Here is a 24,259-nt window from a genome sequence, read left to right on the forward strand (position 1 = left end):
CCGATTGCTGAGATAACTTAAGCTGAGAGAACTTAATTATAGCACTTGCCTCTCGCCCTGTGCACCAGCCCCGCGGAACGGCAGCTCTGTCTGCCTCCCCTGCCTTGGCAGGACGCTGTCAGACAGCGTCCAAGTGTGTGTGGTGTGTGGATGTGGAGGAGGCAAAAGGCGGGCACCACCTCGGGGTCTCATTCCCCTGCTCAAGAACCCTAAAGGCTCCCCATTGCCCATGGCATGATGCGCAAGCTTTTAAAGGTGTAGGATCTACTATTTTTGCAACAGTCTATGTGAAAAATCATGACAACAAAAGCTGACCCTGGGACCTGGGACTCCTCTGCAGGGCCCCCGGGGTCTAAGGAGTACAGTTTCAAAACCCCTGAGATAAAACCCACAGACTCCTGATCCTAGTATTCAAACCCCTTTGTTCTCTTGGTGCCGACCTGCTGGTCCAGTCCCATCCCTCTGCTTTCCCTCTTCCACTGAATCCAAACCTGCCTTTCATCCCTGGCCCCCACTTGCCACTCTGTTCTCTCCATCCCTGACCCCACCCAGGTCTCACCACGCCAATCAGTCCTCGAATTTCTACCCATACTTCAAGATCTTATGACTCAAATGACTCCTCTTCCTGAAAGCATTTCTTGGTAGGCATCTGGCTCTTAGAATGCTCAGGGAGCTCTGCACTTCTCCGAGGCCTAGCCGCGCTTCCTACCTTTTAGCACGGTTATTTATGTACTTCTCTGGTCTCCCCGTTAGCCAGCAAATTCCTTAAGGGCAGAAACTATCTTCTTTGTCTCTGTCTCCCTGGCAGTTCCCAGCAGGGTCTGGTGCAGAGAAGGGGCCGAATAAATATTTATTGGTTGAATATCTTTACTAAGTGTCAGTTACAAACCCTGGTGTCGTAGTAGGCAGTGAGGCTGCGTGGTGAAAGGCCTGGTCTCTGCCCACAGCAGGGCCTCCATCTAAGAGAAAGTAAAACGTGCAAACTGACAGAGTACAGAGAAAAAAGGCAGGATGATGGATGTGAGCAGCTCAGAAGCCAGCCTTGCTGAGTCGTCAAGGAATGGTTAAGGAAGGCTTCAAAGAGGAGGTGATGCTGGGAGAAGTTAAAGGACACGTGGCACTGATACTGGTGGGCTGAGGGAGGTCCCCAAATACCGGTGGAAACCAGCTGGTGTCCAGGCTCCTGACACTGTTGCAAGAATGAATTCAAGGATGAGTCAAATAATAGTGAAATCACAGAGATTTATTGCAAAGGGAGAAGTCCACACTCAGGGAGTGGGGGCATACTCAAGAGAGTCATGCAAGGGGGTGGGGGCCGATACCCTTATGAGTTTCTTTAAAGGGTGGAAAATTCATGGAAACCCCTGAAAAAGTGGAGATTTCTTGGAGCTGTGGTGCTACTCATTTTTACGCCAAATATAGATGATCTCGGAACTGTCATGGCACTGGTGGGTGTGTGCTTCAGTGTGTTAATAAGTGGACAGTGGGGTCCTAGGTGAAACCTACATCCAATCCAGTGCCATATTGGGTCTAGTTGGTCTAAGCCAACTTGGTCCGCACCCTGTTTTTCAGGGTCTTATCAGCCCATAGCCTCTAGTCATGTGAAATTGTTGCCTGGAATGTTTTATTCTTGTCTACACACCCAGGTGGAATGTAGGAGGAAAACACAGCAGACAGAGGGAACAGCATGTGCAAAGGCACAGAGGCAGAAAGAATATGGCTGGAGGTGCCCAGATCCAGGGGTGTGGGTTGGGGAGTGGGAGAAGAGAACTCAAGAACAGGCAGGGGCAGATGATACCGAGCACTGTGGGACAAAAGAAACGCTTGTGGGAAAGTTGGATTGGGAAGTAAGAAGGTAAGCATCCCTCAGAGATGAGAAATGAGCTACCATGAGACAGAGTGGTGGACGGGAGAGGAGGGAGCTGTGAGACCTTGGGCAGGGTTTTTCTCCTCTCCGGACCTGAGTCTTTTCTGGAAAATGAGTGGTTTGAACCAGAGTCTTGAAGGCCCCTTTCCAGCACTAAGTTAGAAGTGCTGATGACGCAGCAGCCAGACAACTGTCAGTCAATCAATATGGTGCTAAGAGAAGCCAAGTATAATAAGGCGTAGGCTTGGAGGGTGGTTAGAACAGGGAAGAGCCTGCCAAGGGGGGCTCTGTGGGGGAGACTAGGCAGCGGGGTGTGATGTGTGAGCCAGGGTCCATGAGAAGCAACTCTGCCTGGATTCCCATATTCACTCTTCACAACGTTTGTGTATAGGTAGATTTCATTACCCCCATTTTGTAGATGGGGAAGCTGAGGTCCAAAGACTAAGTGTCTTGAATTCAAGGTGATGATTCCCGCCCTCTGATTCTCTCCCCACTCCGAAGAGAGGGCCCTGCCTCCCGGGGTTTTATACTCCACCCCCAACATAGGAAACTGGCCCAGTCCCTGTCACCCCTGCACACTTTGCAGGTCTCTTTTCTGGGCCTTGTCACCACCTTATGGGGCAGAGAAGGGAGGTTAGCCTTGTTCTGAGGGTGACTAACTGTCCCCATTGGCCTGAGACTGAGGGTCTACTATTAAATCTGTAATAGTTTCAGGCAAACCAGGGCAAGTTGTTCAGCCTACCCATTCTACAGGTGGCAAACTGAGGCCCAAGTCACCCCTGGCAGGTGGCAGTGCCCTAGGCCCTGAAAGTGTGCCCACTCTCAACACACACACACCTGCAGCCTGGGGACCAGTTCAGGAAGGGGGCTCTCCTTCCCAGCCTCCTAATTCTCAAGGCTTCATGTGACCTGGCCCTGAATTGGAGGCCACTGAAGACATAGAAAAGTAGAGAGCATGTAACTGAGCCAGGGAAACCAGGCTAAGACTCTAAGTGCAGAAAGGAAGGGGTCAACTGGGGGCTCAGGGAAGCAGACTCCTCCTCCAGGTGCAGGTGCCCAGAAGGGCTTGGAATGTGCTCTGCTGTTGCTTCACTCTCCTCCCTACCTGGAAATGCCCTGGCTTTTCCAGGAGGGGTCTTGGCTTATGTGACCCAGCTGTGGAGCCCTGGCATAGGCCCACCCAGGGGGTGTGAGTTCCGGAGCCCACTCTGCCACTAAACCTCTGAGATCTTGAACAAATATCTTCCCTTTTCTAGGCCTCAGTTAAAACAGGGATCAGAAGATGGTTCAAGTCTCAGGAATGTTGTCAAAACCTAAGAGATCTTTCACACACAAGCGCACGGCAGAGCAGCGAGAAAGTCCCACCTTCGTGACCAAGCCCACCTCCAGCTCAGGTCTGGGAACGTACCTCAGGGAGTCTCCACGCCTGGTCCCTGACTTCCCAGGCTCTCTGCTCCCAGGAGATGAGCCCAGGGCCTGGGAAATCAGGAGGGCAGGTGGGGCCTAACCCCAGCAGTGTGTTTTGAGCAAGCCTCTTAGCCTCTCTCAGCTTTGGCTCCATTACTAGGAAAAAAAAAAGATGCTGTTTCCCTGGGGTTATTTATTGTGAGGTTAGGGTGACACTCAGCCAGTACCTAGCACTCCAGAGGCAGCCTCTAAATGTTAGAGGGACCCCACATCCCTCACCCTATGCCTCTAAGCTGCTATTTGTTGCAGCTCTTACATTGCCCAGGGCTGGACGGGTGATGTAGTTCCCTAGCTCCCCCGAGAGCCCCCTCCCAAGGCCCAGCTGCAAACCCTCCTCCACCCACTGCAGGCCTGTGGTGGCGCTCACACACTCTCTCACTCTGTCTCTCTCTCCACACACACATACACACACGTTCTTAGATTCTTTTTTCATTGTTTGCGGCTAATTGTTTATTAGGAGATGCAGGCGGCTGCGCCAGTGGGAAGGCTCAGCTTGCTCCGCTATAATTAGGATAATGCACATTAGTCATTTAGTGTAACTCCGAGAGCAGCCCCCTCCCCCGCACTCCCCTCCCCCGCTGCTCCTGCTCAGCTGGCTGGGCTCCCAGGCCAGGGCTCTGCAGGTTTGCTCAGATTCCTCCTGGCTCTCCTCAGTTGGCCCTGGCTCTCCCTCAGCTGCCCCTAAAGCCCCCCACCGCCTCCCCCAACACCAGGATAGGGTTTTCTCTATTTTCTGTCTCCAGCCTTACCTCCTATTTTCTTTCTCTCTGTCCTCTTTCTCTGCCTCCCTCTATCTCTTTTATTTGAACCCTAGCTTTCTCTCCCTCTCCCCTGTTCTCAGCCCTTCCCTCCAGCTTCTGCACCCTTGCCTTATTTCAGGGGTCTCTCTCAATCCCCCAGCCCTCCATGGGTAGGTAGCCCAGCAGAGCAGGTCACGCCTGAGCTCTAGGCCCTGGGAGAGGGGACAGAGTTGGTGGCAGTTCTTGTTTCTGGCTTGACTATGGGGGGTGGTCTGGACCCTCTCTCTGGGGCCTCCTCTCCTGGAGGTGTCCTCCTTCCTGCTGCCTTCCCTGAACCCCCCCACCCCCAACCACAACCCACTCTTTTTGGCTAAGGACTAGGCTGACAAAGGCAGGCCACTGTCTCCAAAAGGCCCTTCCCACAAGGACATCAGTGTGGCCTCCTTGCCTTCTTCCCTCATTCCTTCATGGTCATCCTGAGATCCAAGAAATTGGGCCCCACAGGAGGCTGGGGTGCTTGGGGGTGAAGGTGAGGGCTGTTATCATGCTGCCTGGAGCATGTAACCCTCTGTTTCGTGTGGCCTGGATTGGTACGGAGCAGTGGGGTGGTGGGAGTATCTTTTCCACTAGGAACGAGAGGCTCTTCAACAGTGTCCTTTTGTGTCTAGCTACACAGCCACTGGCCGACTCCAGACCTGATGACAAACCTCCTGACCCCTATTCGTCCATCCCTGAGACCCCCACTCAGCCCTTTCCATCACAAAAGGGACCTCACATCAGAGCCTATTACAGCTGGGCAGACTGCGGCCTAGGGCCAAGGGTTTGCCCTGCAGGTCGCTGCTGGGTTAAGGGTGAGGATGGGGTCCCTCCAGTGTTTCAGAAATAAAGGAGCTGTTCCCAGGGGTAAGCGATGCTTGACTGGAGGTACAAAGCCTTTCTTGTCTTCATAAGCCTGTGGATGTCTCTGATCCCAATCCTGAAATCACAGATGCAAACAGACTGACAGACAAAGACAGGCTCGCACCTTGCAGGGCAGTCTCAGAGCAGGTACCACAGAGGGCCCAGAGCTTCTGTCCCTACATCTGATATCTCTCTCTCCTCTGCCTGAACCCTCTGTGCAACAACTAGGCCTCCAAACTCCAAGCCTCTCCAGCCCAGGGACCCCTCCAGCCCAGGGACACCAGCCTGAGTTGTACGTATTGTAGTCCCTGCCCAGAGGCCCACATCATCCTATCCTGCGCTACTCCCTCTCACCCTCCTTCTCTATCATGTGCCCTGAGGCACTGCCCCTCAGTGCCATGTGCAGCTTACAGGATCCCATGGGAGCAGAGGCAGGAGGGGAAGGGAGGAACTCTGGCCCAGCTGAGCTCCCAGGACCAGGGAACCTTTCCTGGGCCTCCTCTTGGGATTGCTTCCCCATAGGTGGCCAGGCTCCAGGGCCCAGAGGAAGGTAACCCCTGAGACAAGCAGGGAACTGGGAAACAAGAGCCCTCGTTTTCAGTAAGTCTCTCTTACTACCTTGCCATATGCTTGGAGCAAGTCTTCCCTCCCGGGGCCTCAGTTTCCCCAGGAGCAGGACTAGGAGGCCAGTTCAAGGGCTTTTCTGGTGGGAACTTCTTGGGATCTCATGGCCACCTCTCCTTCTGGTACCCTGGTCCTCCTTCGGGCTCTCGGGAAGCAGACCTAGCCCCCAGGTTAGCTGAGCTTGCTTCGTTCTTTCATTCACCAGTCTGTAGTGTAATACCTCTCCCCCATTCCTCTGCTGAGGTCTCTGATTTCCTTCCTTCCTTCCTCTCAAAGAGGAGGAAGCCACACTGAGCAGCAGCCTTGGTCCGGTTTTAGGCTGAGGGAGCAAAAGAAGTGGCCAATTTAGGATAGATGTCCAGGATGGGTACAGCAGGGGTGCCCGCAAGGGGAAGACTGACACAGATGTGTGCTCGCACGTGTGTGTGTGTGTGAGAGAGAGCAAGAGAGAGAGAGAGAGAGAGAGCAGGCACAACCATAACCACCCCTCAGGGCCATCCCAGTCATTCTTTCACTCATTCATTCACTCGACAGTCCTCTGTTCAGCACAGAGCATGTGCAAGGCTCTGTGCTAGGTGCCAGGGATTAAAAAAAAAAAAGAAAGGAAAAAACAGCAGGGTCTCCACCCTTAGCGGCAGGCAAGTCAAGCCCCAACCAGAGCACAAGAGGATTTGCGTCAGGTTCACACATAGGAGAGAGGGGAGTTGATCGCTGGGTCTTGGAGGATCTCTTCGTCCTGACTCAGGAGGCCCCATGTGGAGATCCATTTAATGATGATAATAATAAACTCAGAGAACAGCTAACATTTAAAGAGGGCTGCCTGTGTGCCAGGCACCACTGAAACATTTCACAGGTTATCTTATAACATAGGCATTTTGTTAGCAAAGCAAGTCAGTGAAAAAGGGGCTATTCTCACTCCATTGTACAGTTTAGGAAACCGAGGAGGTAGGGGGATGTGAAGTCACTTGCCCATGATCACACAGCTAATAAATGACAGAGCCAGCCTCACCCACCTTTCTGACCCTTTTTTCTCATCTGTAAAGGCGTAGGGGAGGGACCCTGACATCCCTTCAGCTAAGAGATGGGGAGTTCCCAGGCAGATGGCAGGAAACCAGAGCTGCTGGGAGTCAGCAGGCAGCCTGGAGGTCTCCTGGGAGGGGATTTAGGGCAAAGTGGAGGAGGGGCACCGCTCCTGCTGGCCCCTCCCCACAGCTGACTTTTATTCCAACATTGGGTTCCAGCCAGGCATGGGGGTGGGGTGGATGACAGTACTGGGAAGCTGCCTCTCCAGGATTTACAGCCTGCCAGAGAGTGGGCAAGAGCCATCTGGGGGCTGCTGGCTGCTGGTGGCTTCAGTGGCTTTTCCTCCCACCCACCCACTGGGGGAGCAACCACAGCATGGAGTCAGTGATTATGTATTCAGGGGCTGCATATCCTTGCTCTGGGGTTCCAGCTGCTCCCAGCCCAGCCCAGGCTGCAGTCACCCAGAGGCAAGTGGAGCCTCCAGGTTGATGAAGGAGCCACTAGCCTGTGTCAGAGGAGCACCCAGGCGGGTCCTAGAGATGGGGTCTGCAGCTTCGTGGTGGGGATGGGGTTTCAGCTGCTTTGGAGAAGGGAGGTGCTGCAGGGCTGAGGATGGGGTGGACCTCTCCCTCAGAACCCAGATCTCAGGGAGGCATCCATTCCTCTGTCTCTGGGCTGGGCTTCTCTTCTCCCCTCTGGCCCAGTGTAGTTTACTGCAGCTCCAGCCTGGGGTAGGGGAATACCTGTGTGGACCAGCTTAGATGGTATTTTGTGCAACTTAGAAAGATACAGAAGCAGCCCCTCACTAGGCACTGGGCTTGGTCAGCAGAGCCGGGGTTGGGTTTTAACCTCTGCTTGCTTCTTGAGCTGGGCATCTTTGTCCTTTTTTCTCATCTGTAAGGCATAGGGGAGGCATCAACTCTCCTTTATCCCTGACTGCCACCTAGTCCAGGACTCCCTGCAGTCACAGCCCCTCCCCACTTCTAGGTCACCCATGTGGCAGGCAGAGCAGGAACTATCCTCTTCTCCCAAAGAAAGAAGCTGAGGCTCGGAGAGAGGAAAGGAACCGCCCAAAGTTACAAAGCAGATCAGTGGCAGAGCTTTCTAGGCTGAATTCTAGGGCCCCTCAACAGCTGGCACTCCTTCCAGCCTTGGTGCCTTTTGGAGGCTCTTGAGACACTGCTCCGTGTGCCTGTCATCTCTGTACTTGTCCTTCTTAACTGACCTTGACAGAGGACCGGCCATGAGCCAGACAATGCACCAAGTGCTAGAGAAAAAACAGGTCAGCACTTCCCTCCTCTCAGAACTAAAAACGAATGAATGAATGAATGAATGCATGAACAAATGAACATTGAGCACCAACTCTGTTCCAGAAACTACGCCAAGCAATTTGCTTATTTAATCACAAATCTATGAAATAGGTTCTAAGATCTTCATTTCATAGGTATGGAAATCAAGGCTCTGAGAGGTTAAGTAACTTGCCCAAGGACAAACAGCTATGTCAGAGCTGGGATTTGAGTGAGAATTTATGTGTCTTCAAAGCCAAACAGGTTCTTTCTTCCCTTTTTCATTTTGTTTTGTTTTGTTGCAGTTTAGAATTTCCTCTTTTAAAAAAAATTCTTGGAACAACTTCAAACACTTTTCGTTTGTTTTTAATGGAATTTATTGTTTTCTTTCTAATTTTATAAGCAACGTGTGTTCATTGCAGACAACTGGAAAATACATAAAAACATAAAGTAAAAAATAACAGTTATCCATAATCCCCACCCCCTGAGATAACCACCATTAGCATTTTGATGCATTTCTTTGCAGTATTTACATATTTTTACATAAAATTGGTGTTACGCCGTATAGCCAGTTTGATACCCTGCTCTGTTAATTCGCACTATTTTGTAAACATTTTCTCATTCAAGTAAATATTTTTTAAAAACTTGATCTACAATGGCTGCATATATCCATTCTTATGCGTTTGCATTTATTTAACTCTGCTTTTGACATTTATTTAGGTTGTTTCTAATTTTTTACTAGTAAACATAGCATTCAGTGAACATCTATGTAATTTTGTTGTTGTTGTTTATTTTAGAGGTAGGGTCTCACTCTGTTGGCCAGGCTGGAATGCAGAGATGTGACCATAGCTCCCTGCAGCCTCGAACTTCTGAGCTCAAGTGATTCTCCTGCCTCAGCTTCCCAAATAGTTGGGACCACAGGTGCACACCATGCCTGGTGATTTTTTTGTTTGTTTGTTTGGAGAGACAGGATTTTGCTTTGTTGTCCAAGTTGGTCTCAAACTGCTGGTCTTAAGCAATCTTCCCTCCTGAGCCTCCCAAAGCGCTGGAATTATAGGCCTGAGCCACCAGCCCGGCCAACATTTGTAAATCTTTGGGCACATTTCTGTTTATTAGATTCCAAAAGGGGGATTTCTTGGGTTAAAGAGCATGAACAGTTTTATCTTTAAAACATATTTTATAATTGCTTTCTAGAAAGCTTGCGTAGTTTACCTTCCACCAGCAGGGCAGAGGAATGCATGAATTCTTTAGCCCCATGGTAACACTGGGTATCACTGATTTTTTAAAAAATAAAACATCTTTCTCAAGACCTAGGTTTTTTCCACTGCAACACTCTGCTCCACAGGAACTGTCTGGTATCATGGGTTAAAAATTCTCCATTTGGCTATGGGGAAATATGGCCCTGGAGAGCAGAAATGACCCGGTAGGTCAGACTTGCCAATCAACCAAGGAAGAGCAGGCCTGGAACCCCGGCATCCTTCCTCCCAGTTCAGAGCCCTCTTCTTTGTACCCTTGGCCTCAGCTTCCTCCACCGTAGCTCTCCTGCGTTGGGAGTTTTTCCCAGGGCCATTTCCCCCCACCCCCTTAGTTCATACCACCTCTTGGTCCTCCAGGTCTGGGTTGGAGTGGGGTCACTGGGTGGAGTGCATTTCTGGCCTCTTCATCATGGACCACATGGTGCCTAGGATTCTCACCACTGGCACTAATCATGGCTTATGCCCCCCTCATTCATTCACTCATTCATAGATTTGATAAAAAAAAGATATGTTTGGCCAGGCCCGGTGGCTCATGCCTGTAATCCCAGCACTTTGGCAGGCCGAGGCGGGTGGATCACGAGGTCAAGAGATCAAGACCATCCTGGTCAACAAAGTGAAACCCCATCTCTACTAAAAATACAAAAAATTAGCTGGGCATGGTGGCGCATGCCTGTAATCCCAGCTACTCAGGAGGCTGAGGCAGGAGAGTTACCTGAACCCAGGAGGCGGAGGTTGCGGTGAGCCGAGATCGCGCCATTGCACTCCAGCCTGGGTAACAAGAGCGAAACTCCGTCTCAAAAAAAAAAAAAGATATGTTTGGCATCCATATGGGCCAGGCACTGTTCTAGGCTCTGGGTACTTGTCATCATTAACTATCAGCAATGCCAGCATTATGCTGTGCAAGTCACAGACTCTTCAGCTTCTTCACCAGCCGTTTCTACTTAGTGCTTTGTGCCAAACATCCATGATAACAACACCTGGGATGCTTCATAAACATACAGATACCAGGCCTCTCCTCTGGAAATTCTGACTGTATAAGCCTGGCCCCTTCCTTGGGCATTGTTTGCTGTTGCTTTGTTTGCTCTGGCTGATTCCTATATTCAGGCAAATCCAGGAGCAAGTGCTAAAGGCTCCCTAAACACTGGCATCTAGTGTGGATGCATGCATGCGCGTGTGCACACACACAGGTGAGCACCCCCGAGCCCTGCTGGCCCACCTGCTATGCCCTGAAACACAAACTCACCAAAGCTAACGACAATGTTTTTTCTGATTTGCAAGAGATTAGTTTTAATTTGGAGACAATTAGAGGTAGAAGCAGGAGGCATCTGATCTTGATTAGAAGCGGGGAGATGGCCAAGGGAACCCCCACCCTCAGCCTGCCTGGCCCTGGCTTCCACAGAGATTCATTTACATGCGCAGTAAGGTAGGGTCTTGCCTCTGCACTTGGGGAGAAGTTTGTCTGGGAAAGGCAGAGGGCCCCTGCTGTGCTCTCAGACACCTAAGGCAAGCCTGAGCGAGTATCCCTAACCTCAGAGAGATATGGAATTGACATTTGTTAAGCACCCACTATGTACCACACCTTATACTATGCAAAGCTGGGCCAGCCCCAACGTCTACCAATACCCCAGTCCAGCTGGATAGGCAGAGGTATGAAGAAACAACTATGTGCCTTCTAGTGGTGGGGATGGCTTGAGAGACCTCTGTGCAGGCACAGGGTCACGGGAGCCAGTGTCTCACGGCCCCAGGGGAGCAATACAGAAGTGAGTAATGAGAGAGTTCGCGGATCACATGGGTTTCCCTCACACCCGGGCCTGGCTCCTCCTGATCTGTCAGAGCCAGAGCCGACCAGCACAGAGCAGCAGCAGAGAGGAGGAGGGGCTGTCTGCCTAGGATGGTGGCCATGAAAGGTATCCAAGAAGGCTTCAGGGAGGAGGTGATGCCTGAGCTGGGCATGAAAGGATGAGGGGACCACCACATCCTCCCACATGCAAGTCTTCTCTTGGGTCCTGTTGAGTTGGATAACCTACTGCAGGACTGATCAAGCCTCTATTCATGTATTTGTGTCTTTGGGTTGTGAGAAGAACAGAGCTGGTCCAGCTTATATGGAAAGGATCTTTTGCTAGGCACAGTCTGTCAGGGGTTGGGGATGCTAGGGAGAGCTGGGAACACTTCAGTCATCATCCTTATCCCCATGTGCAAAAGCTGCATGACCCCAGCCTGTCTTCCTCCCCCTGTATGGTGTCTCTACATTCTACTGGGGAAACTGAGGCCAGGAGGGGCAGAAATAGCCAATCCCCATGTATCAGTTTGCTAGGGCTGCCATGAAAAAGTTCTACAGGCTGGGTGGCTTAACAGAAATATATTTGCTTGCGGTTCTGGAGGCTGGAAGCCTGAGGTCAAAGCGTCAGCAGGATTGGTTTCCGGTGAGGGCTGTCTTCCTGGCTCATAGACGGCTGCCTTCTCCCTGTGTCTTCACGACATCTCTCTGTGTGCGTCTGCATCCTGATCTCTTCTTCTTATAAGGACACCGGTCATACTGGATTAGGGCCCACCCTCACAGCTTCATTTTAACTTAGCAGCCTCTTTAAGGACCCTATCTCCAAACACAGTCATACTCTGAGATGCTGAGGGTTAGGATTTCAAGGGCAGGGCACCGTTCAGCCCATAACATCCCATCATAAGTCAGAGAAGACATGAAGCCCCTTCCCTCAGGAGACGGCAGCAAGGAAGAGGGTCTCAGAGTAAGGCCCAAATGCCTGAGACCCAAGTCAGAACCCAGGCCGTCAACAGGAAGTCAGCACCCAGAATGGTCTGCAGGGCAAAATGGGGTCAAAACAGGGCTGCAACCTGGGGGCACAGTGGGGCCAGGGTTCAGAACCAGGCCCACAGAACTATTGTGGGCAGCCTGCTCTGGAGGCGAGGGGCAGGCGGGTGCCAGCCTGTGTGTGTGTGGTGTGTGTGTGTGTGTGTGTCTATGGTATGTGTGCCTGTGTGTGCATGTATGTGTGTGTTCACGTATGTATGTGTATATGTGTGTGTGCCTGTGTCCTCCCAGGCCAGTCTGGAGGGCATGGGCACCCTTTAGTGTTGTGCATCCGAGGTGGGTCCAAGCAGTGCGTTCCACCCCGGTCTCTCCTCTCTTCCACGTCCGGTCCTGGCCTGACCTGTCTCTGTATTGATCAGCCTCCCTTCTCCCTACCCCGCATCTATCTCCCTTCAAGGAAACTTCCAGTAGCTTTTCCTCCCATGCCATGCTCCACGATGTCTGGCAGTCAGAGCTCTGTGCCAAGATGCGGGCCAGCATGCATGTTAGCACACACGTGTGTGTACACTCAAGCACACAGCGTCTCTGAAAACTTGACAGATCAAGTGATCCGCTCATTCCATCAGTCTTACTTCCTCCCTCTCCAGCCTCACAGGAAGGCTTCCAGGGCCGTCTCCACCTCCCAGGGGAACTGAGATCCAGAGAGATCAAACAGGTTCCTTTAAGCTGTTTGTGAACACACACAAACATGCACACACAGGCACACATACCATAGACACACACACACACACACACACACACCACACACACACAGGCTGGCACCCGCCTGCCCCTCGCCTCCAGAGCAGGCTGCCCACAATAGTTCTGTGGGCCTGGTTCTGAACCCTGGCCCCACTGTGCCCCCAGGCTTCAGCCCTGTTTTGACCCCAGAATAAGCTCCAGAATAAGTGAGTGGGAGAGCAGAGATTAGTGCTAGGGTCTCAGGGACCCTCCCTGCTCCACCGCTGAGGAGACTGCAGGGCAGCAGGATGGAGTGATTCATGGTGGTGATGGGAGAGGCTGCTGTTTGCCACAGTGACATAAATACAAAAATTGCAATGCCCTAATGTCAGCTTTCTGCCGCCCTCTTCTGAATGCCAGCTGTTTTCTTGATATAGGTTACTTCTCCTTCCAGAAACTCAGCTTTCTTATCTGCAGGGTTGCTGACAGGGTCCAGAGCCCCTAGACCTGGTGCCAGGAGCCCTCCCCTCAGTGGCCAGTCTCCTCTTGGATGCCCCATTAACAAGGAACTCATTACCCCCACAGCATACCAGTCAGTATTGGGCTACTCATTCCGAGAATTTCATTCTTTCAACAAAAATGTATTGCGGGCCTGCTATGTGCCAGGCCGTGTTGTAAGCAGTAAAATAGAACAGGGAGCAAAGCCATGTCTGTGCCTCTATGGAACTTAATTTCTAGTTGGCAGAAACAGACACATGCATACAATCTAGAGTTAGGTGGTGGTAAGTGGTGTGAAGAAAATGAAACAGGAAAAGGGATAGAGAGAGATTAGTGGCGGAATGAGGGAGAGGCAGCGCTACTTTAGATAAATGATCAGACAGATGTCCCTAAACAAAGCTTGATGAGAGAGAGAAGAGAGAGAGGGAGAGAAACATGTGGCTATCAAGGGGAGAAAATTCCAGGCAGAAGGAATGGCAGTGCAAAGGCCCTGGGGTAGAAACATTTTCTCAGTATATTCCAAGAACAGCAGATGGTTTGGATGATCCAGGATCTTGGTTTTGCCAGACCAGCTCCTCCCTCAAGGGCATGGGGGGATTCAGGTGGGGCATGCAGTCACATTTCCCCAGTCCCTTCCTTCATGCCCCTCTGAGTCCGGTGCCCATCTGGTGGTCTCTGCCCTTGCCGTGCTTCCAAGGAATCCAGATGGTCAGCTGTGAAGTTGGAACAATGAGAGAGGGCAAAGGGGACTAAATGCCACTTAGAGCAGCTCTGGGGTCTCCAGGGGATGGATCGCCCCTTGCACCCTGTCCCTCTCCAGCCTGGATGGTGAATACTGACAGCTCACTGACCACAGCTGCTCTTCTCCCAGCCCAGAGGGATGAGCATGGGGCCCCACCTTGGCCCCAGCACTCAAAGGCCCTGGACATCCTCATACATGCAGCAGTGCCCCTGCCCTGCTCTGCAGGTCCCAGAGGATGTCCTCTCCTTGGTCTTTCAGCTACTCTCAACGTCCCTGTGAGGGGGAGGGACTGATGTCACCACCGCAATTTTAGAGGTGGAAACTGAGGCTCAAAATGGGAAGCAACTTGCCCAGTGGGTCTGTCGCAGGGAGAGGCCTTGCACTTGAGTCCCAAAGCCTGTTCTCTTGCTTGCTGCTGCTTCCAAAGCAGAGTCCAAGTGTGGACCCTGCATTTCCACACGTCGGCCTCGGGGCCAGCATTCCCCAGGCTGCAGGGACACATTCTGAGACCTCAGGCACCAGCCAGAAAGGCTCTCCCCATCTCTACAAACAATTTCCTGTCCTCATTTGGACTCTGCTGCACACTGCCAATGCACCATCAGCTCCCAGCGTTTCTTGTCAGTGATTTCCCTGGTTGGTCCTAAGGGCTGCTCAGGTCCTCCCGAGCGGAGCGTGCCACAGGAGGAGTGGTGAGAGCACATGCCATGCCTCTTAACTGACCCCAAAGGCTTTTGTCATGCCCCAAACCTGTTGCCTTATTTTTTGAATGAGAAAGATTCAACTGCAGATTTTTTTTTTTTTTTTTTTGAAGGATATTGAGACCAGAGCCTCAAGAGCAGGGAATTTTTAGTTCACCGCTTTTGCGAGGAACTAGATGTGAATGTTTGTGAAACTGCCAAAGTTTAATTGACAGTGGTAAAATGATAAATGCATTAACTGCAATTAATGTCTAGAACTGACTAGGAGTCTTCTCTTTGGGACATAGGTCTCTGCAGATAACTCAGTGTAGATCAGCCGTGATTTGTTGAAGGCTTTCTTGGTGCAAGGGCTGGTAGGTAACTAACTCCCACAGAAGGCAGGATGGGAGGTCCCCTCAGAGAAGAGCAACGCTCTGAGGAAACTCCCAGGAGTTGAGGGCCCATCTTGGAGGGCTTCATGGAGGAGGTAGCATTGGAGTGGAACCCTGGAGGAAGATTCAGATTTGATGTGCACAGATAGGAGAGAATCTAATGCAGAGGGTGCAGCATGAGCAAAGGAGGAGAGATAAGGCAGCATCCGTGAGTGTGAAGGACAGTGAGTTGTCCAGTTAAGCCATCAGCAGGGGATTGGAAGGAGGAGTCCTAGGAGAAAAAGGATTCTGACACCATGTGTAGGGGGCCCTGAATGTCACACTCGGGTACAAAGTGAGTTTGGATTTTATTTTGCGAGCAGATGGGAGAGCTTCTTTGATAATACACACATTTGTGTTGTGTTGCACAATTTATAGAGTACTTTCTTATTTGATTCCCAAAAACACAGCAGCCTGCGAGACCAGCATTATTATTACCATTGTCCTGATTTTAGAGTTGAGGAATGTGACTCGGGAGGTTCTTGGGGAGATCCAAAATAAGATCTCGAACCTCAAACCTCCATTTGGGTCCTTCGTGTTCCTTGGCAGTGTCCAGCAAGTTTTGAGCTTGGAATGAGGCAGGCAACAAGGTCTGATTTGTGTCTAGGAGAAAACCTACTCTGGCTGCTGTGTGAGGGAGGAGAAATGCCAGAGAGGAGGGAAGACCCTGTTGGCCAGTGGTACGTCGCCATAGTGACAGGAGTAAGGCTGGAACAGGGGCAGGAATGGAGGACAAGGGGGCAGCCCGAGGTGGAATTGCCAGAACTTGGCAGCTTCCTTGGTGGGTGGGGAGAGGAAGTTAAGAGGAGGGAGGAGGCCCATGTTTAGGTGCTGGAGACTGAGGATAAAATTCCCTGTTTATGTCGTGTGTGGCCAATGGAAGAAGGGAGATCTGGATCCCCGGGGACCCTACACCAGCTGAGACAGCAGGTGCAATACTAAGGAGCTTGGGTTTGAGAGTCAGGGAACCCCAGGTTCGAGACCCATTGCTGGCCCCTTTGCCCATGTGACTTGGTCAAGTTACTTACGTGCCCTGCACCTTAGTTCATTTATCTGTAAGATGTTAGGATTGGCACTCAGAAAGGAAGTTACTGATAGAAAACTGGTTGTGTGGATGGAGATCATAATAATACCTACCTCATCGGGAGTTCGAGACCAGCCTGATCAACATGGAGAAACCATGTCTCTGCTAAAAATACAAAATTAGCAAGTCATGGTGGCACATGCCTGTAGTCCCAGATACTTGGGAGGCTGAGGCAACAGAATTGCTTCAACCCAGGAGGTGGAGGTTGTGGTGAGCCAAGATCACAGCACTGCACTCCAGCCTGGGCAGCAAGAGTGAAACTGTCTCAAAAACTAAATAAAATTAAAAATCATACCTACCCCAAAGCATTGATCTGAGGATGGAATACGCTAACGCCTGTCCTGCACGGAGCACAGTAAAGCATAAACAGGGATCACAGGGACTCTTCAGCACCAGAGTCCACTCAACCCTTTATGCACATGACTTTGAAAGTCCTCACAATGGCACTTTGAGGCAGAAACAATTTGTATACTTGTTTTACAAGTGAGGATGCTGGGAATAGAATCTCGTGAAGGTTCACAACCTCGTGAAGGCGATAGTATTAGTTTTACCCCTTTGTCACAGATAAATAAATGAAGCCGTGGTGTGAGGGTAATTCACATACCACCAAAGGGAGTGCCAGGCTTGGAGCTTGGGAAGCCTGGCCGGAGCCAGGCTCGGGGCCCACTGCAGGATGGACAGCCAGGCTGAATCTGCCCTGCTGGGAGAGTGGGCAGCCCTCTGTGGGGTGGGAAGGAGGAGGCTGGGGCACTCTGGGGTCCCAGCGTGGCCTCTCCTGACCACCCTAGGCCTCTTTTCTGTCTGTCCCCAGCCTCCGGCCGCTCCCACCCAGCCAGCCCCAGCCCACCCGGGCCACAAACCAGCCCAGTGCTGCCTGTCAGCTACCGCCTGTCGCACACGCGGCTGGCCTTCTTCCTGCGGGAGGCGCAGCCCCCGTCACCGGCAGTCGCCAATGGCTCTCTGCAGCGCTCCGAGCCCTTCGTGGTGTTCCAGACCAAGGAGTTGCCGGTCCTCAACGTCTCGCTGGGGCCCTTCAGCACCAGCCAGGTGGTGGCGCGGGAGCTCCTGCAGCCGTCCAGCACCCTCGACATCCCCGAGCGCCTGACCGTCAACTGGAAGGTGCGGGCCTTCATCGTCCGCGCGCGCGTGCCCGCCTCGCAGCCCGTGGCCCAGGTGCTGTTCTACGTGGCCGGCCGGGACTGGGACGACTTCGGCGTCACCGAGCGGCTGCCCTGTGTCCGGCTGCACGCCTTCAGGGATGCCCGGGAAGTCAAGAGCTCCTGCCGCCTCAGTGGGGGCCTGGCCACTTGCCTCGTGCGGGCAGAGCTGCCTCTGGCCTGGTTTGGGCCCCCTGCCCCGGCCGCGCCGCCCACGGCCCGCCGCAAGTCCCCGGACGGGCTGGAGCCCGAGGCGGTGGGGGAGAGCCAGCAGGCCGAGCTCTACTACACGCTCCACGCTCCCGATGCGTCGGGGGGCTGCGGGGGCTCCCGCCGGGGGGCCGGGCCCGGAGTGGGGGCCCGGGCGGAGAGCCCTACCCAGCACCCCCTGCTGCGCATCGGGAGCATCAGCCTGTTCCGCCCGCCCCCCAGGAGGACCCTGCAGGAGCACAGGCTGGACAGCAACCTGATTATCCGCCTGCCAGACCGGCCCCTCAAGCCCGGGGAAGTGCTCAGCATCCTCCTCTATCTGGCTCCCAACTCCTCCTCGCCCTCCAGCCCCAGCGTGGAGCACTTCACACTCAGGTAGTAGGGGAGATGGGTGGGGGTCTGGCTTCCCTTCCTAGATCAAATGCATCCCTGACTCCCTGTGGTTGGGGGTGGGGGGACCTCCCAGCTGGACCCCTGCCCAGCATCCTAATCCCAGGTCTGTCACTCAGCACTTGAGCAACCTCAGGAAGATACCTCACTGATTGGCGCCTCCATGCTCTTATCTAATGGCAACAAACATTCCGGCCCCTGTTTCTGGATCTCATAGAAATGGCATAATGGTAAAGAGGAAATATCAATTTCACAAGCGTAGATGTCCAGAATAATAGAACTGGAGAACTGGGACTAGAAGGACCCTTAGACGTTTTACAAACAAGGAGACTGAGGCCAAGGAAGAGAAATGGGGACCAAGGGGAGCCTTTTGGGTGGGAGCCAACAGGAGCGTGCGTGTGTGTGTGTGTGTGTGTGTGTGTGTGTGTGTGTGGTGTTTTGGGACATTTGCCCCAGTCTTAGAATTGGGAGAAAAATTTTCAGAATCCCCAGCTCTTTCTGTCCTTCTACACCTTGAAAAAGACACAGTTTGCAAATTCAAAAATGCCTTAAATTGTATCACATCCCCCCAAAACATAATATTTCACGGTAGGACTCTATGGTTTGAGTTATGTTGGGTGACTCTGAGGACACCCACCAAAATGCTCCCCCACACCCAGGCACTCTGTGCAGGACCTGAAACATCACCATTAGCCTGCAACTTGTTTAAATATTTCCTCTCCTCAGTGTCCTACCTTCAAGTTTAAATATTCTTGGAAAGGGTCATGCCTAATTCAGTGACACCAGAATGTGAACATAAGTGAAATCAGTCATCAGAGATATTGGGTTGCATTAATAGGAGTAGAGCATGCGGAATTAGAGAGGTGGCAATCACCTTTAGCCAACGTTCGTTAGAGTGCAGCCGAAGTACTGTATTTAGTATGGGACACTTTATGTCCAGTGTCCAGAGGAGAGTGACTGGCTGTGAGGTGATTTAGAACTATGGCAAAAAACAATTGGAGGAACTGAAGGAAAGAAGATTCAGGAACACCTACTCACCTCGCCAGCTTTTTGAAGAACTACTACAGTTAAGATGGAGGGGAATTGTTCTCTGTTGCCCAGCAGAACCTGTGGCTATTTTAGTTCAACTATATCCAGGGAAGATCTTTCTAGTTTTCACTGGCTTCCTGAAAAAGGAATGGGATGTGTGCAGAAGTAGCGAGTCCCCTGTCACTAAGGTATGCCAGTAGAGATTAGGCAAAGACTTGGCAGGGATATGGCAGAAGAGATTGCAGCTTTCAGTGAGGGTCAGAGTTTTCAGCTATGTGATACCAGATTCCCCAAATTCATCTGAAGCATTCTTCTGAAACATCCAGGACTCAGGTAACTTGGCTCATCTGTTCTCCTTCCCGCCAATGCAGCCTAGCGGTGGTGGCCAGGTGGGCAGCTTTGCGTCATAGCCTGACCCTCTCCCTCTTCTCCCTCCCACTTTGTCCCAGGGTGAAGGCCAAGAAGGGTGTGACCCTTCTAGGTACCAAGTCACGGAGTGGCCAGTGGCATGTGACCTCGGAGCTGCTGACTGGGGCAAAGCACTCAACAGCCACTGTGGATGTGTCCTGGGCTCAGGGCACACCCCTCCCCCCCTGGTGAGCCCGAGGTGGCACATCTACCCCCCTCTTTGCAGAGCAGCCATCTGAGAGGGGTGGGGAAGATTTGGAGGAGGAGGCTGGGCTTGCGGGGGTGAAAGGGCTGGGGCTTGGTCAATAGGGTCGCTGAGTCCGGGCCCCTCAATGGGATCCTGGGGCTAGAGCACCTCAGATGGGCTGGAGAAGGCTCAGAGGGTCCCATCCGGCAGCTGCCGGGGAGGGTTGGGGTCCACACTAAGGGTTTCTGAGCTCCTGGGCTGCACCCAGCCCTTCATCTTCTGCTCTTCTTCCCTCCCCTACCCTGGCAGGGAGGGCCAGGGCCCTTTGGAGATCCTGCAGCTGGACTTTGAAATGGAGAACTTCACCAGCCAGTCGGTCAAGCGGAGGATCATGTGGCATATCGATTACCGTGGCCATGGCGCCCTGCCTGAGCTGGAGCGGGCAGTCACCGAGCTGACGGTCATTCAACGAGATGTGCAAGCCATCCTGCCCCTGGCCATGGTGAGCGGGCAGGTGACTGGCCCAGCAGATGCCTGGGTCGATGCATACATGCACATTTGTGTGACAAGAATGTGAACCACTGAATATATGTACAAACTAACGTGTGTATGTGTGACACTTCCTGCCACGCCCAGGTATGCCTGTGTGAGAAGGTGTATGCATCTGTGCTATATTTGTGGAGCCATGAGGACAGCAGATAATCAGGGGGAGAGAGGTGGGAGATGTCACCGTGGAGGGACCACTCATGGGAAGTTTGCAGGAAGAGGTAGCAATGCAGTTGAGTCTCGGAGGTCACCTGGGAGGAAGGGCTCTCAGAGATGCAGGGTATGTCCTAGGCAGCGCATTACTTGGGCAAAGGTACAATTTGAATTGTACCTTTTTGAGCAGTTTGTTCAAAACAACAGATTTTCAGAGTGTCCTGGAGTGGTAGGGCTGGAGTGATTGTCTGGGGCCAGCCCAGGGCAGCTTGAACGGCCAGGCAAGTGTGTTAGACATTACTGTGTGAGTCCTGAGAAGCCTGGAAGCTGTTTAAGAGGAGATGGCACAGGCCTGGGGGAGGGTTGTTTCCTGGCTGCACGGTGAGGTGGACCCTGAGGTTCCTGCAAAAGCCCGAGTGAGCAGACCATCTGAGAAGGAGTGCGAGGCAGGGTGGAGGCCTGTCCCCGCACACATGTGCAAGTGTCCCCCTGGAAGGTTGTGCATCTGAGGAGTGGGGGGTCCAGGAGCCGGGGGGGGCCATGGCTGGTATGTCCTAGGACAGAAGGGGACCACAAGCACAGCCCCCACCCCTTCTCCTCCCTGCAGGACACAGAGATCATCAACACAGCCATTCTGACGGGCCGGACAGTCGCCATCCCTGTCAAGGTCATTGCCATCGAGGTGACTGGCCTCGTCCTAGACGTCTCTGCCCTGGTGGAATGCGAGTCTGACAATGAAGACATCATCAAGGTGGGCATCCTGGAAGGTGGGGACCCTGGGGAGGAAGCCCTAGGTCTTTAGGAGAGTGGAACCTCAAACCAGAGTCCAGGTGGCTGAATCTTATTCATCCTCTGAGACTGAACTCATGTCTCCCTGTGCTGGGACTCCTGCTGCTGCAGCAGCTGCTCCATCCTTTCCCTCCCACAGCACTGGCCTTACTGCATCCCAAGCTTCACCATGCCTCTATGAAAGGGTTCATTCCCAAGTCTGTTGACTCCCACGGTACACCCTCTTCCTGCCCCTGGATATTGCTTTGACCATTCTGGGAGGGCTTCCTGTAGGAACATGAAACAGGCCAGAGGGGAGAAGGCAGTGTGAACAACTTGAACTCAATCTAGCAAGACATTATTGAACCCTAGTGTGTGGCAGACACTTGGCAAGGTAACAGGAGGCAGGTGAGGGAGAGGATCCCTCAAAGACCTGCCCTGAACCCAGAGTGCGAGTGATCGAATGAAGGCAATGGAGCTCAGGGAGAAGATTCAAGATGCACGTGAGTTAGGCCAGGCAGGAAGGTTGTGTACTGAAGGCCCCACTCCCAGCACACACGCCTAGCTTCTCCAACTCCTAAAAGCTCCTCTCAGCTGGGAGCTCCCACCCCCAAACCCCCCCACCCCTGAGTTCCTCCCCAGGGACCTGCTCTGACCCCAGGTCCTCCACAGCCCAGCCCACATGACAACCATCTGTCTCAATGACCCAGTTAGGCCACCTCCCCAAGAGGGCTCCAGATTCACTCCTTGAACAGAGATGAGAAGTGAGTTGGGAAGAGGAGGCAGTGGAGTGGGCAGTGGTGTGAGTGGATGTCCAGTCCTGGTACCTCTGGGATGGGCCAGCTGTTCACTGTGCCACCCTCCAGCAGGCACCAAAATCAGATGATTAGACAACTAAATCTGTTCGTTCCTGTAAATAATTCAGCTTGAAGGAGAGCAGGAGAGTTGGGATGCAGGTATCCTCCTCCTGCTCTCTCTCTCTATGCTTTGCCTCTGGGTCCCTCTGAATCTGGGGAGCATGGGGCTCACCTCATCTCTCGATGATCCAGGAAGGATGCCTTCCAAGGGAGCCAGAGCAGGTGGTATGGTACCACCCCCCACCGCCCCGCCACTGTATCACCGTCTTCAGAGAAGCCTCAGCGGAACTGTGGGGCTGTCCACTGCTGGCAGACTGGGATGGGAAGAAACATGCCTGCTCCCAGGGGCCCTCACCCGGCACCTTCTCTGCTACTCAGACTCCCCCACCCCAGCCCCAGAGCAGACCAGAACCAAGTCATGCTGGCTTTGATACCAAAGGGAATTGGAGAAGATTCTAAATGAAATTGGTTACAAATCTCGATGAAATATACTCAGGTCCGTATGGAGTTTGCCACATTCTAACTGGAATTTGCAGGTCTGCAGATGGAATTGTTTGTCTTCCAAAGTGGGAAATGAGCATTTCTGGCAGGGCTGCTGTCCCATCCCTCCACCCACCCCTCTGAGACGACGATGGGAGCCGGCAGGGTTTAGGATGCCCCGGGGGCTCATCTCCATGGATGAGCCGTAGTCCCAGTGCCCCTGGGTCCTTCCAGGGCCTTCAGGGCACCTCAGCCCACCAGCTGAATGATAGACCTCCCACTAAACTCAAGGCCGTGCACCCATGGATGAGTACCAGCATGAGCACCTATGTGCATGTACACACAGGATCCAGGGTGCCAGGTGTGTGCGTGGGCATATTTAAAACACAGAGCCATCTGCATTTGCCCTAAAGTACTGGCAGTGACACCTCTGTGAGTGGGCACTGGTATCCACCAAGATGTACTCAGCAGCATGTGGTTTCTATCCAGGGAACCTCTAGGAATGCAAGTGGGTATCCAGGTGGGCAGGCAATTACAACCGCCACATCCATTGGTGGCAGCCATCCACCCATCTGTGCTTGGGGTTCTCTGGTCCCGAGTTTTCCTCTCCCATTCCCTCACCTCCACACCTGGCCTAGCAGGCCCCCTTGCCGGAAATTGCCCACCCACTCTCCTGGGGCAGCCATGCCAGAAAGGCCATGGAAGACATGAGCCTGCCCCTCGTCCCCATCCCCTCCGCCTCAGCTTCCATCCTGCCCAGTCAAGTGCCCATGTCCTTTTCTGCATTGTAGAGGACTCTACCTGCCAGACCCCTGGCTCCAGAGCCCTGTCAGTCCTGCTCGGGGAGGGGAGCCAGCCCTGAGAGGCCCCTCACCCTGGAGCCTCCTCCAAAGTGTGGCTCTGGCAGGTCAGGAACAGCCCCTGTAAAAGCATTTGCATGTTGGATCCTCACTAAGGAACAAAAGCCTCCCACAGAGGGCACCAAGGGGTGATCTCGAGAAAGAGCAGAGGCAGTGATGGAAGCCAGGACTCCCAGAGGAATCAGTGCCTCCTCCCCTTCAGCCTCCTGGGACTTTCCCTCTCCCGGGACTTTCCCTCCTTTTGTCAGACTGAAGTCCCCTGCACTGCCTCACAGGAGGGCAAGATGTGCCAACTGTTCCTCCCTTCCCCCAGGTATCCAGCAGCTGCGACTATGTGTTTGTGAGCGGAAAAGAGTCTCGAGGGTCCATGAACGCCAGGGTCACCTTCCGCTACGACGTCCTCAATGCCCCCTTGGAAATGACAGTCTGGGTCCCCAAGCTGCCCTTGCACATTGAGCTCTCAGATGCCCGCCTCAGCCAAGTGAAGGGCTGGAGGGTACCTATCCTCCCCGACCGGAGGTAAAGCCCCCCTCTTATGGCAGATACTTGGGATACTCATGGGTGGATACAGCCTCAGCCCACAGTCTGATCTGCATATGGGCATAAGGCCCTTGGTATACACAGTCTGTAGGTTGGATGTGCAGTCAACAAACTTTCATTGAGCAGCTACTGTGTGCTAGGCACTGGCAAGCGTTTGAGAGATGGGGTGAGTGTGGCCAGTGCCTAACCCTGCCAGTCTCTCAGCCCAGCAGGGGAGAAAGGCATACGAATGCCACAGAGCATGGTGGTGGGTGGGAAGCCCTGTGTGTAGGGAATCAAGTGACACAAGGAGAGAACCCCCTTTTCTTCCAGGATAAGTCAAGGCAGGCTTCCTGGAAGAGGCAACTCTTGAGCTTAGTCTTAAAGGATGAACTGAAAGGAGTTGACTGGGGAGACAGGGTAAGAGAGCAGTCAGGCAGACACACCTGTACACATGTGCCCCAGCCTGGGCACATGCCAAGGCCACAATAGCAAGTGCGTGAGTGCAGGCACACTCATACCCAGGCTCCCTTTCGGGCTTGGAGGGTCATGCACCTGGGTGCCCATATGTGGGGCATATACGAGTGTACTCACTGCATTCCAATCACCCCCTCAG

General features: G+C 53.0%; 1 protein-coding gene across 1 annotated transcript in view; it reads left to right on the plus strand.

Annotated features, from left to right (window-relative positions):
- TMEM132E (transmembrane protein 132E) overlaps nt 1-24,259 on the plus strand; it is a 67,919-nt gene that overhangs the window by 37,931 nt on the left and 5,729 nt on the right. The window contains exons 2-6 of the mRNA XM_012449240.2: nt 16,891-17,821; nt 19,315-19,461; nt 19,770-19,962; nt 20,767-20,910; nt 23,438-23,643. Of these exons, the coding sequence (XP_012304663.2) occupies nt 16,891-17,821; nt 19,315-19,461; nt 19,770-19,962; nt 20,767-20,910; nt 23,438-23,643 (1,621 nt within the window). The remainder of the gene's footprint in view (nt 1-16,890; nt 17,822-19,314; nt 19,462-19,769; nt 19,963-20,766; nt 20,911-23,437; nt 23,644-24,259) is intronic.

Source organism: Aotus nancymaae, unplaced genomic scaffold (genome assembly GCF_030222135.1).
Source record: "Aotus nancymaae isolate 86718 unplaced genomic scaffold, 86718_ANA_hifiasm-v0.15.2.pri h1tg000072l, whole genome shotgun sequence".
NCBI classification, from domain to species: Eukaryota; Metazoa; Chordata; class Mammalia; order Primates; family Aotidae; genus Aotus; species Aotus nancymaae.